Below are 17,778 nucleotides of genomic sequence, written 5' to 3'. Positions count from 1 at the left end.
AAACTTTTTTAAGTTAAATGTTTGAATAGTATTCCGTAGACCTACATGTTATTTTTTTATCTAGTTTATGATATAAGTTGAGATATATTTTTATGTGCTAACATACACTATATATGACTTATTAATTGGAAGAGTAGATCATGTAATCAGTGTATATAGTAAATTTATGGTCATTTTATAGGACTGGGAACATGATTTTCCTATTTTTAAATAATGTCAGATGTTTAAATTTGTTATATCCTCAATTTTATGACAGATTGGCCATGTCTATGATGCATTTATTTGGCATTTTCATTCCCAAGTAGATAAGCACAATCCTTTTCAAGTCTTGTGATTTAGAGGATAATAGGAACCTGTCTGGTAGGGGAGCTAGGCTGCCAATGATGGAAAACAAGGAGGTAACAAGAAAGTTTATTGAAGAATATCCATCTTAATAATAATAGCAGATACTTCTATAGTATTTATTATGCTGTTTTAGCCAGTTCCATTTATTAATTTAATTACAACCTAAGAGTTATTTACAATGACTATCATTTCCATTTTCCATATGAGAGACCAAAACCCATAGAGGGGAAGTTATTTGCCCTTGAGTCAGATAGCTAAAAATAGTAGAGACCAGAGGTGAACTCAGGCAGCCTGACTGAAGAGTCTGGGTGCCTCACCACTATGCATACTGCCACCTGTGCTAGGAAAGGAAGGGGTATCTGGGAAGTCAAGCTGGGCAATTATATGTGATATATGCAAGGGGATTTTGAAGGCCCAGGAGAGGACATCTGCCTTCCCACTCCTCTCCCAATCCATTTACTTGCAGATACCAGATGTTTCATTCATAGGCATAAGGTTTGGTCTATTGTTTACAATGCAACCAACCCCTGGGTGGGGTAATACTAAGATTTATGAGTTATTTTTACTTTCCCAGTCTGTTTCATTTTTATTTTATGAGTGCCATTTTTCATTGTACATTTTTATACAGTTGAATCTGTCCATCTTTTCCTTGGGGTTGCTTATCTGCCATTGTGGCTTTATAAGTTATCATCCCTCTAACGCTTCTACTATAATTGAAGCCATTTTTGCCCCAGACTTAGGGGAAATAATGGCTACAACCTTCACATCAAATGCTGCCCTGTCCATTTTGAGATTTCTAAATGAAGCCTCTGTCATTGTCTTCTCAAGCCTAAATCAAGACAACTTATTTATAGTTTTTTCATGCTTCTCTCCTGTTTCTATTCACTGAATTATCCCCAAATTTGGGTTCTCAAAATGACTCTGAGAATTAGGGCAAGTGGTGAGAAGATGAGGGATATTTGTAATGAATGCCTATTATAATTCAACCAATGTGCTAGGTGCTTTCTCACACCTTATCTCTTTTCATTTAATCATTAAACAGCTCTATGAGGGGGACAAGGGCCCTATGAGTAGTTCTAAAGTACCCCAGCCTGGGAAAGATGTGCAGGGAACCTGGTAAGACTCAGCCCTTTTGGAAACTCAATCCCATACTTAGTTCTGGTGATATAAAGGAGGCTGTTAGAAATGGAAAGTCATTGGAGATAGACAGTCAGTTTTGGTCACTTTCAAAGAGGTGGGAATTGAAGAAGAGGGGAGGGTGTGGATGAAAGTTTACTAAGAAAACGCAGTAGATGTACACTAGACTGCTTTTATAATAGGATTTTTTACACTAGGGTTTTTCAGACTTGCAGAGGGGAAAAGTGGGACTCCCCTACTTCCACTGCCAGATCTTTGTTCCCTGAAATTTGCATTTGGGGGATCTAGGTCAGTGACATTGGGTAGGTGAGAAAGAATAGAGGAGTGAAAGTTCAATGACATAAAGCCATCAAAAACAGCAAGAATCTCAGCTGAAACATTGCCTGAGAATACCTAGCACTGTCTATGTAAGCAGATACAAATTCTAGCTAATCACCCACAAGTCCCATCTCCTAGGGGAATCTTCAAAGTTAAGGCTTGAAACACACCCCTCAACACCCCAGCTGAAGGGCTGAAGCGATGGAGAACATGAAAATTTTCTGAGAGAGTGTGAAGAATGAGATTAACTATCTCAGCTCCTAACTCCCTAACCTAGGGAGGTGAATTGCCATTTCTGTTCTTCAGTTTTTCCATATACCATAGGTGAGTGCCTTCCAGCTCTAACATCGTACGGTTCTCTTCCAGTCTTTCCTGTCTCAGTGAATGCCACTGACCTTATTACTGAAGCCAAAAATCCAGGAGTCATTTTAGATGCCTTATCTCTCCCTCCGTACCTCTCCATCCTATCCATGAGCTAATCATATCAGTTCTGTGCCCAATAATATGTTTCCAATCAGCCCATTTTTCTTCATATCTACTATTACTACTGTAATTCAAGCCACCATAATTTCTTTCCTGGAAAACCATAATAGTTTTCCCACTGGTTTTCCTACTTCTACTTTTGCCCCAATAAAATCTGTTCTCACAGCAGTCAGTGATGTTTAAAAACTAGATCATGTTGCTCCCCTGCTTAAAACCCTCAATGTCTGCCTATTGTAATTAGAATGAAACCCAAACTCATCACCATGGTTTACAAGACCCTGTTTTTAGAATAAAAGTTTAATGATATAAATTGTCTCCTCAGTCTACTTCTGCTCCCCTTAATCAGCCAGAGCCCTACCTACTTTTTTTTCATAGGCTAAGCATTTTCTGACTCAGGACCATTGCACTGGCTATTCGTTCTGCCTGGAGCACTCTTCCTCCAGATCATTGTATGCCCAACTCCTTATGTCTCCACTACAATGTCATCGCTGAACAGCAGCCTTCCCTGACCATCCTAACTAAAACATTCTCCCTCCTGCCACCATTCTGTCCTATTATCCTCAATTAGTGTCTTATGGGCTTATCTCCCCCTAATATTATTATGTTTATTTTTTTTTCTTTTCTGTCATTATTTTCTGGCTCCTCCTACTAGAATGTAAACTTCCTAAGAACTGGGATCTTGGGTAACTAATAGAATATAGTAGGTGAGAGCATGGCTTCTGGAGGCAGACTCTCTAAATTTGAATCTCAGTTCTGCCACTTACTAGCTGTGTTACTCTGGGCAAGTTACTTAACTTCTCTGTGCCTCAACTTCCTCTTCTGTAAAATAAAGATGATAATAATATATACTTCCTGTGAAGTTTTTGCAAGGATTAAACTAACTTAATACATGCAAAGCACTATATATCCCTGGAACCTAGGAGAGTGCCTGGCATGTAGTAAGTGTTCAGTAAATATCTGTTGGCTGTTTGCATGAATTAATCCTCGATGCCTCCTGCTGTTTCCCTCCCTTCCTCTCTCATCCTGCCTAGTTTTGTTCAGGAAGCTTTTCCCTGACTCCTTGCTCACTCCTCAGGACTAAATTGGTTCTCCCCTTATGTGTGTGCTCACAGAACCTAGACTTATTTCAAGCCCTGATTGCTAGGTATAGCTATATATGTATGCATGATCTTTGTAATAGCTGGTCTCTCTCACTAAATGGTAAGCTTAGTAAGGGCAGGGCCCATGTCTGTCGTATCTGCTATGAAATCTTCACTAAAACCTCGATGGTTCCTGACATATCATAGGTGCACAATAAACATTTTTGGGCTGAAAACTTTTGGCTCATTTTTCTCTTAGAAATGCTGATTAAGAAATATAATGAGAAATTTAATAAGTAATTTGCACTACTTTTTGAAAGGCAATTTGGAACCAAGACTGTTGTTGCATCTCTGCCTCCTCTTAGTTTAGTTCACTGTTGAAGTACAAAGAAATGTCTGTGAATTCAATATTCTGGCCTCCATTTTTAAAGTCTTGATCTATTCCCTGAAAGTATAATCGAGACTGACTGGCTTCCCTTTTGCTAATTTCTTGCATTTTAATGATATTAACCCCAACATACCCTGCCTGACTTACCTGTTTCTTAGCAATAAGAATAATGTTGGCCCTGATAAAACTAATATGTTTTTTATTTCTACTCCCTCAAATCAATCAGTTCTTCTAATAAAATCATGCATTAGAACTCACTGCTAGCCCATATCTTAAATATTGTTTCAGCCGTTGCAAACTTCTGATCAATTGAGAGCTACTGAACACTTACTATGGAAAAGCCACCACCTTGGCTTGCAGATACTGTTTTAAGTGCTGCTTCAGAAGAAGGGGCAGAAGGCTATGGTTTCCTTCTCTTCCCCACTCTTTCTCTACAACATTTTCCTTCCTCTCACTGCTAGCCTGGATTCTTAAAACTCAGCAAGGAACAGGTGAGACATCTGTTCTCAAGGAGGTCAAGGAGCCAAAAGCAAACCAACGGAAGCTAAGAGGCATATTACTCTTTCTATATTTGGACATTTTAATTGTTACAAATAGCACAAACCTTCTTCCAAGCTCCAGGTTTTCCCACGGCCTCTTCTCTTAGATTAACTGCTATCTCCCTTAAATATCCATAGTTGGAAGCATGGGACATGCTTGGCCCTCTGCAGACACCCTATATTGGAGTGCACCTTCTGGCTGAAAAGTAACAGAGACATTCAGGCCCCATGGTAGCAGCAGCAGCTTGATACAGGCCACATGGGGCCATAGGAAGAGCACCGGCCCTTGAGTCAGGAGTCTTGGTTCTGTTTCAGCCAAGTTAGGTGACGTCGGACAAGTCCTTTGCCTCTCTTGGTCTCAGTTTCCTCATCTGTAAACTGGGATTTCAGTGAGGCTAGAAAGACAAGATAGTTCCCAAATTATTACCAAATCAGACTCTAAACCCATTAACATATTTAATTGAAACAGATACATACCCACATCTAGACTTTTACCAGATGTGTGAACATAGTCAGTGGTAAGGATTCTTAGGGTGAAGGGGACAGTGGAAAAAGAGAGAGACATTAGGTTTAAAATCTCAAAGGCTGTTCATAAATTGCTTCCCACACATCCCATACAAACCCTCCACTTCTCCCCAAGCCAGCATTAACGCATTATAAACCACTTTATGTTTGACATAGATACATACACTTGAGACCCCATTGTAGTTTTGGTTGCTATATATATTTTTTTTTTCCAGACACACTCTCTTCATTAATCTGCAAGTAACTTGGTCTAAATTGGGCACAGGCTCTAGCTTTATAACTTATTGTGTGGCCTTGGCGAAACAACTTTCCCTATCTGAGTCAGTTTTCTTCCTTCTAAAAGAGGATGAATCTACTTGCCCCCTTCATAGTGGTTGTGAGGATGAAATGATAGATTGTACATATCAGACTCAGCACAGTAGCCAGTACATGCCAGGCACTTAACACAGGCTTGTTGCTTACCTCTTCCCCTTACGGGATAGAGCTGGGGCCAGTTCTTGGCTCTGGATCCACAGGCTTTGTGACTAACCAACTCAATGTTCTTTAAATACCAACTAATGGCTGTACAAGATAGCAACCTTCAAGACAATAGGAAAATGTAGACACCAGGGAGAATTTTATGGTTAAGAAAGTTATTACATCTTGGATCCAAAGAAGAGAAGGGCTTTAATTTCTTCCCTGGAGAATGTTTAAAATCACTGTGGACATCCCGAATGACATGAGATTCATGTTCCACAAACTTCTCAAGCTCCTACAAAATACCAAGCCCTGTATTCAGCGTGATCATGGGAATGATCTCATAGAGGCCTCACAACAAGCCTTTGAGGTGGGCTCACTAGGTACATTTTTCAGATGAGGAAACTGAAGCTCAATAAAAGAAAGGACAAACTCAGAGAGAGTTCTGACTCACCTTTAGTTGGGAGTGAGTCACCATCTTCCTTTTGTCCAACGTCCAGCTCTCTAGGCCTGTTTGTGCACTCTGAGTAACTGCCTCTTACCTGGTCTCATGTCCTCTAATCATTCTCCACTTTGCTTCCAGAGTCCCTCTCTAAAATATTCCTCCATCCTTATCACTACCGTGCTTTGAAACATAAAATAATTAAACATTACTTGGTGCAGAATAAGCACTTAAAAATGTTTATTAGGGCCAGGCGCAGTGGCTCATGCCTGTAATCCCAGCACTTTTGGGAGGCTGAGGCGGGTGGATTGCTTGAGCTCAGGAGTTCAAGACCAGTCTGGCCAACATGATGAAACTCCATCTCTACTAAGAAATACAAAAATTAGGCGGGCGTGGTGGGTGGGCACCTGTAATCCCAGTTACTCGGGAGGCTGAGGCAGGAGAATTGCTTGAACCCAGGAGAAGGAGGTTGCAGTGGGCCGAGATCTGTGCCACTACACTCCAGCTTGGGCGACAGAGTGAGACTGTCTCATAAATGAATAAATTAATTAATTTAAAAGTTTATTAGATAAATGTCTGCCTATAGGATTAAGTCCAAACCCTTTAGTCTGATATTTAACGTATTTCATAGTCTGGCTCCTACCTGCCTTTTCTAAATACTACAACTCCCATTTCTTTTTTCCACCTCTACACCTCATATAAGAACCCTATATTTCAGGCACTCTGAACCACTCATCCTTTCCTTTCTCTCTCTATTGTATCCTCACCTGGAGAGCTCATTCTCCTCTATGGTCTGACAAATTCTTAGTCATTCTTGAGACCTATTTACATCTTCTCTGCACAGGTTACACCTTATCTATTCCTGTATTTTGACACCACACTGTACTGTAATTAATAGGTAAATTTTCAGCCTCTTCTGTTCCTCAAAGGCAAGGATTTGCTTTTATTTATCTGCCTCACCCGGTGACTCCTACAGTAAGTACTTCTTCCATTGACTGGCAAAGTCCGAGCTTAAGTAATTGTTTGTTGAATGGGTAAGTAGCTGGAAGTAACAAGGTTCTGCTTCCCACTCTCCTTTCCCCCAGCTTTTGCAGCATCTCCCTCCTCCCATCCTCCTCTTCCCCACCCCCGCCCCACCCTAAATTGAATGCCAAAGTTACTGGTCCCCAGGCAGCAGCTAGCACATTCAACATCTCCAAAGCTACTTTCCCTGCAGGGTTTCTTTCCATCCCCAAGGCGTAATTAGCGACTACCGCTAATCTTTTGCGGGTGGGTAGGTGCGAGGGCCCCCGAAGGGAGCGAATGGGTACGTCTCTCATCTCTCCAATTGCCTTCAGGAGTAATTTTTTCCCCATTTTCCCACACTGGCCAGACGAATATCCCCATTCCTTTGCACTCTTCACAACCTTTGACATAATTATCTATAACAAATTGATTTAAAGTGCGGCTGCAGGAAGGGAAACAGGCTTGTCTCGCTTGGCCTTCTGGGAGTTGTAGTCCTACAGGCCCCCGGGCTTCCTGACTGGCCCTGAAGCTGCGGACTACAGCTCCCAGGCCTCTCCAAGCCCCTACTGCACAGGCTCATAGCCCCAAGCCCGGAGGAGGTGGCTATATTGTGTCTATTGTATCCCTCGGCTGGTGTATTTGTGCATCTCTCGGGACGTGAAATTGACAGTGAAAAGTATGGCAGATGAGCAAGAAATCATGTGCAAATTGGAAAGCATTAAAGAGATCAGGTAAGTGGCACGTTGTCCCCTTCCCCGCCCCTCTCCAACCAACCCTTCGTTGCCGGAGAGGGCTAATTATCTATTGTTGGGCTGTTTGTCTAGAGGAGCTGGAAAGGGGCCCATTCACCACAGACTTGCCGGAGAGGTGAGGATGGGAGGGGCGCTGAGGAGAGTTGAGAGAGAGAGACCTCTTGCCAGATGTGGCTGAGAAAGCAAAGATGAAGAAACACGGGGTTGGTACCAAGACAGTTTTATTCTTCTCGAGGTGGAGGTCAGGGCTCTGCATTCATGGACACGTTTTTTAAAAGTACTTGTGTGCCCCAAGGTGTCTGGCTCCTTGCTCTTTAGGAGTCGAGATTTTTTTCCAGTCTCTTGTTCAACTTCAGAACCTGGAGTTCGGGAAAGGCTTTTGAGAGCTAAGTCTAGCGCATCGGGGCTGGTGGCTGCTGCCAGGGGCTGCCAAGTGGGGGTTGCAGAGGAATCTCAGCGGGCGGAGCTGGGAGAATGGCGCGCGCTCGTTTTCCTTTCACTCGCCACTTTCTTCCTTCCTATCCCGCGCTTGGGAGGGGGATGGGAGCAATGGGGACTGGGGACGCGGTCGCTGCGCTGATGGTGGGATCGCGACAGCTGCTCTGAGGAGCTGGAGGTGACAGGCGGGCTGGCAAAGTGGGAGTTGCCGAAGTGGAGTCCGCTACCGGGTTGCTCCTGGAGCAGCTTTTGGCAAAGCGATGATATTGTCCTTGCTCAGAACACAATAGCGCCAGGCGGGCTGTGTGGGCTGGCACAAGGTCTTTCTTCACCTCCCCTTGTCAGCGTGAGCCCATGCTTTGGCTTTTGCTCTCACTCTGAGAGTGGCCTGGGTCAAGCTCTCTCCCTGGACTGTTTTCTGAGAACCCAAGGTGGAAGATGTCAAGTGTGTTTCTTTAAGAAATAAGACTTTGATCATGAGATTTAACCCTTAGAGTGCTGGATGAGACCTACACATGGTGATTAGTGGTGGTAGGTAAAGCACCTTGGTTTCTTCTTCTTCTTGAGGGGTTGCATCTCTCTTTCTACAGGAGAGGTAAAGGAAGGGAACTATCATTTATTGAACCCCTTCCCGCCCCTGTGTGCCAAGCCCTTTGACCTACTTTTGCTCATTCCGCAAGAGTCCTGTGAGCTTCCTACTCCTCCTTTACAGCTGGGGAAATAGAGGCCCAGAGAATTTGAGTGATTTTCCCACAGCCACACAGCTTGAAATTGCCACATTTTGTTGGTCTGCCTGCAAAGGTATTCCTTTTCCCACTATGTCCCAGGCAAAGTCTGGAAAGGAGAAGGGAATATGTTGCATTTTTTTTTTTTTTTTTTTTGCAAAAGCATCAGAAGCTAGCTAGAAAGTGAGACACCTTAGTACAGTAGAATGCCAGCTGTCATAATAACGATGCAGCTAGTCAGAAGCTTAGGCTTACAAATGGAGAGCCTAGACTTCCACTCTCACCAAGCTTCAAAGGAGCCACCACCCCATGCCCAGAGAAGGACCAGTTGTGAGCAAGGACTTTAATCCCCAGTGAAAATAGACCTCTCCCAGGGAAGACCATATGGAGAACCATGACTGCTACCCTTACCAGTGGTAACTAGGAGTTTCTACCTCAACCAGCTAGGATGGAATCAGCATAGGCCCAGAGAGAAGGCCAAACTTTCACCTCTAAACAGCAGTAACAAACAGCCCCTCCCCAATCTGGATGTCAAGAGACAGTGGAGAAACTGGACTTCTACTGTCCCTCTTCCATCCAAGAGAATGGTGGAGGACTGCTAAAACAAAAGATTTAAATAAGATCCAGAGTATCCGACTTTTAATCAAAAATCACTTTCCATACTAAGATATCCACTTGAATGAGAAGAGAAAATAAACAGATGCCAATACTGAGATGACACCCATGTTAGAATTATCTGATAAGGATCTTAAAGCACCTGTCCTAAAAACATTTCAGTGAGCAGTTACAATACACTTGAAACAAATGATAATGTAGAAAATCTCAAAAAATAAATAGAAAGTCTCAACAAAGAAATATAAAACATAAAGAAGAACAAAGTGACATTTTTAGAACTGAAAAACACAGTAACATAAAAACCCCAAAAAACTCAATGGATAGGTTCAGCGGTAAGGTGGAGAAGACAGAGGGGAAAAAATAGCTTACAAATATAAAACAATAGAAATCACTGTGGAACTATAACAAAAGCTTTAACATTTATGCCAACAAATTCCCAGGAGAAAGAGGGCAGGATTGGAAAAGTATTGGGAAAAATAATAACTAAAAACTTCCCAAACTGTGCAAAAGACGTAAACATTTAGATTCAAGAAGAGGAGCAAACACCAACATCATCGACACAAAGAAACACACTCCAAGACACATTGTAATCAACCTTCTGAAAATGAAAGAAAAAGGAAACTTCTTCAAAACAGCTGAAGAGAAACAAAGGAAAAAAAATATTAGAATGACAGATTTATCATCAGAAACTGATGATGCCCCAGCATTTTTTAAGTGCTGAAGGAAAAGAAGTGACAACCCATAAATCTATGTCCAGTAATAATATCCTTCAGTATTGAATGGGTAATCAAGACATTCTCCAATGAAGAAATACTAAGGAAATTTAGATATACCCTAAAAAAAGATGATAGTAAGCTCTGAAAACAGAAAGAAACAATAAACAGTAAGCAAAAACATGGTTAATACAGTAGACTTTCTCTTTCCTCTTGAAATTTCTTATGTTTGATAATTGAAGCTAAATTTATAATGTTATCTAGTGTGGTCTCAGCATATGTAGAGGAAATATTTAACACATTTATATTGTAAACTGGGGAATGTAAAGAGATGTAAAGGGAAGGACATGCTTCTACACTTCATTCAAGCATGTAAAGTGGTGATGTCAGAAGACTATTAAATAAATTATGTATATATAATATATTACTGAGAGAAAACACTGAAAATGCTGTACAAAGAAATATACTCAAAACATTATAAATAAATCAATATGAATTTTTAAAAAATGCTCAAGTCACCCACAGGAAGGCAAGGCAAAGAAAATGGAGAAACTAAAATTACAGAGAATGAACAGAAAACAAAAAATAAAAAGGCAGGCTTAACCTTCATGTATCAATAATTATGTGCACAACAAATGGTCTAAATACCTTGCAAACATTAATCAAAATAAAGTAGGAATGGCCATCTTAATATCAAATAAAACAGACTTCAGAGCAAAGAAAATTCCTAGGGACAGAGATGGATATTACATAATGAAAAATAGTCAATCTACCAAGAAGACATAACAATTCCAAATGTGTGTGTTCCAAAAGTGACTTAAATTAAACTGCTTTTGATAATTTTACAGTAATATACAAAGGTTAAGCCACTTGGTTTAAGAATTTAAAATGGAGAAAGTACTATAAATATATACTTGATGTTCACATATGGACAGATAAACATGTATGAGAGGTAGAAAGAAGGAAGGAGCAAAGGGTCAAAGAAACTGAAGAAAGGAACTAACATTTGTTAAGCACCTTTTAATTTAAAAGCTCCTGGCTCATTTACTATTTAGTCTTCCCAAAGGAAATCTGGGATCGGAATTATTACACCCATTTTACGGATAAGGACATTGAGGATCAGATAGATTAGGCAACTTTCCCATGGTTACACAGCTAGGAAAGAAAAAATAACATATCCTCCTATTCACATGGCATGCGCATTTCAATGTTATTAACTGCCCTTACAAATGCTGATTATCTGATTAACCATTATTCACAATTCTTCAACTGCTCTAATCCTAAATCTCCTGAAGTATAAGCATAGCAGCATATTTCTGTTAAAGAAATAATGTTTGCTGGACAGAAGCAGGAATGATGACGGCAGCATCATCTAATGACCTATTGAAGTCAAGCTAAGAGCCTTACACACATCCAGACACGAGCCCAGAAATATACACATTCATACTCAGCACTCACACCAATGGCAGAATTTGCAGTGGGAAAAACATCAGAAGCGGATTCTCCCCCCAAAGACCATTTTCTGCTTCTAACTCTGAACACACGCCCACCCCTGTCTTTCCTCACACTCCCACATTATGTTCCCAACCTCAGCCTCCAAATCCTACACTAATCTGTTTTGCCCATGTTTTCCTTGGACTTTTTTTTTTTTTTTTTTTTTTTTTGAGATGGAGTCTCGCTCTGTCGCCCAGGCTGGAGTGCAGTGGCGCAATCTCGGCTCACTGCAAGCTCCACCTCCCGGGTTCACGCCATTCTCCTGCCTCAGCCTCTCCAAGTAGCTGGGACTACAGGCACCCGCCACCACGCCCGGCTAATTTTTTGTATTTTTAGTAGAGACGGGGTTTCACCGTGGTCTCCATCTCCTGACCTCGTGATCCGCCCACCTCGGCCTCCCAAAGTGCTGGGATTACAAGCGTGAGCCACCGTGCCCGGCCTTCCTTGGACTTTTAAATGGTGATGAAGGAGCATGTAGATAAGTGGAAGAAGAGAGACAAGAAAGGAACAAAAGAAAGGAGATAGAAAACAGGGAAAGAGAGGATAACAGTAATAAAACAGAGACAGTGAGTACAGGCACCATTAAATGGACCAGAGCCCTACACCAGCTCCCCAAGTACATAACAATATTTCCTTAAAATGCACATGCCATCCATTCATGTGTATTGCGTACACTCACACCCTGATGTACACATATCCATACACAAAGAGCTTTCCTCACTTGAAAAAAGAAAAACTATTTTGGAAGGAGATGTTGCGTTAAGCAGATACTCTTAAATGAATGTTTCTCGACTGGGTCCTTCTTTTCCTTTTTTCTTTCTACACACTCTTTTGAGTAAATTCCTGTACTTCATGGCTTCCAATATTATCATCCAAATCTCCAACCTCTATACCCCACCCACATTTGTGCTTTAGCCCATACATATGACACCCTACTGGGCTTGTCCGCCTGGAAGTTTCACTGATAAATCTCAGCTTTATATCTACATCTCTTCAAACAGCAATCAAGATCCTCCCCTTAAACCTTTGGTTTAATACCACCATTCTCTGCACAGTTACCTCAGATGGCAATCTGAAAGTCAATGTTGACTCCCCTTTCTCTTTAATGACTCACCTGCAATCACTTAGCAAATTCTATTTCTATCCTGAATATCTTACTCAATACCTGCCCCACTCTCCACCTCCCAGTTCACTGCTCCATTTCAGGCCTTCATTATGACTGGCGTGGATATTTGTAATGCAGTATCTATTTCCATCTGAAGAATTACTTCCCTGTCTACAGTCTCTCCTCTATCTGCAATGTCATCCACATTGCTATAAGAACTACCTTCCTAAAGCATGGTTGTTATTTTATTTCTCAAACATCTTCACTAACTTTTCATTGTGTATGACAATCTTTTTGAAAAATATAGACTGCGTCCCATTATTAGCTCATAAAAAGAATTTAGTTGGTCACTAGTAGCATTTTTAAAAAACCTTTTTTAAAATAAAAAGGAAAGTATCAACATACATTGCATATGAAGTAGTAGGTATACTTTGGAGAAGGTTTTATTTAGTTTTAAATATGTGTATGTGTGTATTGTGTCATGAGGTGAAATTCATTTCTCACTTAACATCATTTCTTACTGTGTCTCTGTTGAACACACGTTTGCCTATTGGTGTTTCCATGGCATTCATGCTGCCTCCCTGGAAATCTGTCCCATACCCACCATTCTGACCTTATCTGCTACTACTGCTTTTTATTCATCCTATCCTTTAGCCATATAGAAGTTCTTACTGTTTTATATATTTCCATTCCACCAGACCTTTGCCTCTGCAGATTCCTCGTTCTAGAATGCCACTCTCCCATTCCAAGCATCTAAATCCTACTCATTTTTCAAGGAAGACCCATATGAAATGCCTCATCTTCTCCAAAACCTTCTCGAGTTCCCCAGTCAAAATGAATTACAATACCCCCACCACAGACTCCACAGGGTGATTTATTATAGCACTCAAATTATCCCGTCTAATGATGGAATTTTGAATTGATATCCTCCCTCCTTTCTTCCTCCCTCCCTCCTTCCCTCCCTTCCTCCCTCCCTCCCTCCCATCCTCCCTCCCTTCCTCCCTTCTTCCTTTCCTTCTGCCATTGGTGTGGCAGCCTTGGTAGGCTCCTCTGTTACCTGGCTTGGGGATTGACTCAGAACCAGTGCTTACTCAAGAGCAAGGCACAGGACAACTGGAACCTCTGGGACTTGTGGATGGGCAAATTAAGCCAAACAGTGCTGGCCACAGGAGAGAGTGAAAAGGTGTTGGCATTTGGTATTGAGATGTAAGAAAGTTTTCAGAATGAACTGTTATAAGAAACCTACTTTGCTGACAGTAGCTTTGTTTCCAGTTGAGCAAATAAATATTACATGGAAGAATGCTTAGTACTTAGGCAATATTCTCACAAGACTGGAGTAAGCAGGAAAAGCTAGCTCCTTTGTGTTCATTCAGTGACATTTACTGAGCATAAATCTGGGCCATAATCAGGGCTGGGCTATCCTTTGGTGGCCCATCACTTAGGATAAATTAGACCCATCGGAAGTATCTTCTAATCAAAGTCAATAGCTCTGATCTCTCCCTTGAGTTCCAGACTCATATATCTAACTGCCCATTTAACTTATACCCTTGCATGTATCACTGGCATCTCAAACAGGCCCTCAACTCCAGCCTCACCCCTAAACATTTTTCTTTCCCAGTCTTCCTCATCTCAGTAAATGCCTCACTATGCTGAAATCTGGAAGCCATTCTTTATTCCTCTTTTTATGTGACCCTCTCCATCCACACCATTAGCATAGTGGTTATTATACTTGACCATGCAGGAGGCTCCACCTAAAGGGCTGTTAGATCATTGATTGCTGAGCCCTATTTCCAGGGTCTCTGATTCAGTAGATATGGAGTGGGGCCTGAGAATTTACATTTCTAACAAGTTCCCAGGCAATGCTGCTGCTGGTGGTGCAGGGACTACATGTGGAGAACAACTGCATTAGTAAGACCTGGCCAGTTATACCTATACAATATAATTTGGAATTGTCCACTTCTCATCATCCCCTCAACTTATTAACAAATACCAGCACTTTTCCATCAATCTCCGGTAAACAGTATCTTTTCACTTAATTTTCCCATCTTCAAGGCCTACAGGTCCCAGCTGTCCTACCCTGCTTTTTGAGTGCGCATTGGGGCTGACTCACCTCTGAAGCTGGGTGACAGATGAGCCTGCCAAGTTTGTCCCAGCAATGGATGATCCATGGCCCTAGAACATCTCCTTCTTTGCACCTGTCCTCTTCCATATTTGCCAGAAAGAAATCATTGAAAAGAAGGTATCCAGCTGAATGTTTTAGTCTTGGCTCAGGAGTCTGTCTGGAGAACCTGTGGCCTAGCAATCTGCTATGATTTGAATGTACCCCAAATTTCATGTGTTGAAACATAATCCTACTATTTTGATGGTATTAAGAGGAGAGACCTTTCGAGAAGTAATTAAGTCATGAAGCCTCTGCCATTATGAAGAATTAGTGCCTTAGAAAATGACTTGGAACGAGTTTAGACCCTTTTTTGTACTTCTGTGATTCCACCATATGAAGACACAACATTCATTCCCTCCTGAAAATGCAGCAAGAAGGTTCCATCTTGGAAGGAGAGAGCAAGCCCCTCACCAGACACCAAATCTGTTGGCACATTGATCTTAAACTTCCTAGCCTTCAGACCTGTGAGAAATAAATTTCTATTCTTTACAAATTACCCAGTCTGTGGTATTGTGTTACAGAAGCACAAACAGACTAGGACAGGAGCTCAGGAATACTGGTCCAAAAGTTACCTAAGACTGTCATCCTGGTGACTGAAGAAACCCTAAAGTACCCTGAAAACCCTGTGGTTTCCCTGTGGTTCACGAGTCATACTAGCTGTGCTTTAGCCTCTTGGAAAAATCTCATTAGGAAATTTTATATATAAAATTGCATCTTTAATGATCTGGATGGCTTCCTCACTTGTAGGGCCAAACATTCCACAGATTTCATCTCATTGAATCATCCAACAATTCCATGCAAGGCTACACTGAGTCTTACTTTCCAGGTAGAATTTCCAAGGTGCCAAGAGATTCCATGAAGTACAGTATTTCACCCTGGAAATTGATGACTGAGCCGGGACAAGAATTCACCCTACTGGCCTGGTTTTTATGGCTTTAAATCCATCATATGATGAAAGTTCCTTGGTGTGATGGAAAGGTGATCAGATTTACAACACTGGATTTTCCACTTCCTGAATTTGTCTTCTTGGGCAAGTCACTTTACTTCTCTCAGCCTCAAATTCTTCATGTGTGAAAATGAAGTGAAACATACCTCCCGGTATGGTTCTTATGAAGATTAAATTTTGATAGCATAAAAAGTGCCTAATACAGTTGCTGGGACATAGTAGGCACCACAAATATAATAGCTATTGTTATTAAATAAAGCTATTATTAAATAAAGCCTTTCTTAACAGACGGTCGCTTTCAGTTCCTGGCACTTAGATAGATTCTTAATGAATATGAACCAAATGAATGAAATCCTTGCCACCCATGGTAATGTCTTTTCTTCTCTGAGGCTACTGATGCTGTAATCACTCCCCTGGATTTATCACCTACCATTCAGTAGTTTTTCATTCCAAATGCAGTGATTGAGCCCCGCTTATGGCCAAAGCAGAATGATAGCTGATGTGGAGGTTAAAGAGAGAAATATGGTATAGTGCCACTGTCTAGAAAGCTCTCGTGTATATAATTACTCTGATTTCAAGTTGCTTCATGCATAAATCTGTACTTTTTAGAGGACCCAGAGGACCATGACTATGTGCCTTGTGCTAGTCCCTTTCCCATCCTGGACCTTTATTTATTCACCTCTGAAATAAAGAGGATAGATATCATGGGTGACTTTGAAATGATGTTCTGACGAGCCCAGGGAATTCTAGGGAGGGTTATAAAGGGCCACTGTGATAGAGTCAGGTGATGGTTGAATTTGAGTACAGATTAATGACTCTGGGGGTCCCACTTCCACTTTAACCATAAGGGTTATGATTTGTTCCATTTTCTATATTGGATCTCAATCGGTTATTTTATTTGAAGGAAGGGATCTTATCATTCATCCACAAGAACCAGCGCACTTCTGGATAAATGGTGCTTGCTTAATACAATTTTTAAGTCTGCTTGATTGATGGAAGTTTGTAAAGAGGGAATTTGGTATTGTGAGTACATCTAAGCAGTGACTGGCATGACACTGTGTAGATTAGAGAGAGGAAGGGCCTTTTATTTAGATGTAATCTTAGCTTAAACTTCTCAATTGCTGGACAGAGAATGGAAGGCTGGGAATTAGATGTAAATCCTGAAGATCATAGTAAAGGCAATCTACCTCAAATGCAACAAATTATTTATTTATTTATTATTAAGCCATTAAGCTCCTTCTCATTTCTCCTGGCTGCCTTAATCAGCAAACTTTAAAAAAATCCATTCCCTCTACGTAAGCCTTTTGACAAGTCATTTATTTTTCTGGGAAAACATGAGCATGCTTAGAAGTTATGTTTAGTGGGAGTTGTAGGTTTAGATTTAATTCTGGGTGCAGTAAGAAGTCATTACAGGATAATTTGAGTTGTATTTTATATACCATAGGAAACATCCATTTCAAGTGTACAATTCAGCATGTTTTAATAAATTTAAAGAGTTGTACAATCATCACCATAATATTTTAGAAAATTTCCATCATTCCAAAATTAGCTCCTTGTTCAGTTTCAGTTGATCTTTGTTCTTATCCACAGCCCCAGGAAACCTGTAATATATTTTCTGTCCAAATAGAGTGGCTTTTTCTTGATGCTGCATATAAATAGTTATACAAATGTGGCTTTTTGGGTCTGCCTTCAGTCACTTAGCTTATTGTTTTTGAGATTCATTCACATTGTAACATGTAACAGTATTTCATTCCTTTTTGTTGACAAATAATATCCCATTGCATGGATATCCCACATTTTGGGTGTTCACTCACAAGTTGAGGAGCATTTCAGTTATTTCCACCTTTTTGGCTCTTATGAATAATGCTGCTCTGCACATTTGTGTACAAGTCTTTGTGTGGAAAAATGTTTTCATTTCTACTGCTTAGATTCTCAAGAGTGAAATTTCTGTTTCATATTGTAAGTATATGTATAACTTTTTAAGATACAAGTGTTTTTGAAAGTGGATGTCCTAGTTTCCATCCCGAGAGGGAGTGTATGAGGGTCCCAGTTTCTCTACATCTTCAACAATACTTGTTAGTGTCTGCCTCAAAAAGACATTATAGCCATCCT

General features: G+C 40.9%; 1 protein-coding gene across 4 annotated transcripts in view; it reads left to right on the top strand.

Moving 5' to 3' along the window:
* ZC4H2 (zinc finger C4H2-type containing) overlaps positions 1 to 17,778 on the top strand; it is a 122,407-nt gene that overhangs the window by 52,359 nt on the left and 52,270 nt on the right. The window contains exon 1 of one of the 4 annotated variants that reach the window (XM_055267820.2): positions 7,258 to 7,448. The exons of 2 other annotated variants lie outside the window; for them this stretch is intronic. In XM_055267820.2, coding sequence (XP_055123795.1) covers positions 7,396 to 7,448 — 53 coding nt within the window. In that variant the 5' untranslated portion in view covers positions 7,258 to 7,395. Of the gene's footprint in view, positions 1 to 7,257; positions 7,449 to 17,778 lie in introns of those variants that run through there. One more of the 4 variants, XM_055267822.2, reaches the window with a different exon arrangement.

The sequence above is a fragment of the Symphalangus syndactylus genome, chromosome X (assembly GCF_028878055.3).
Source record: "Symphalangus syndactylus isolate Jambi chromosome X, NHGRI_mSymSyn1-v2.1_pri, whole genome shotgun sequence".
NCBI lineage: Eukaryota > Metazoa > Chordata > Mammalia > Primates > Hylobatidae > Symphalangus > Symphalangus syndactylus.
This window is presented reverse-complemented; position numbering and strand designations above follow the sequence as displayed.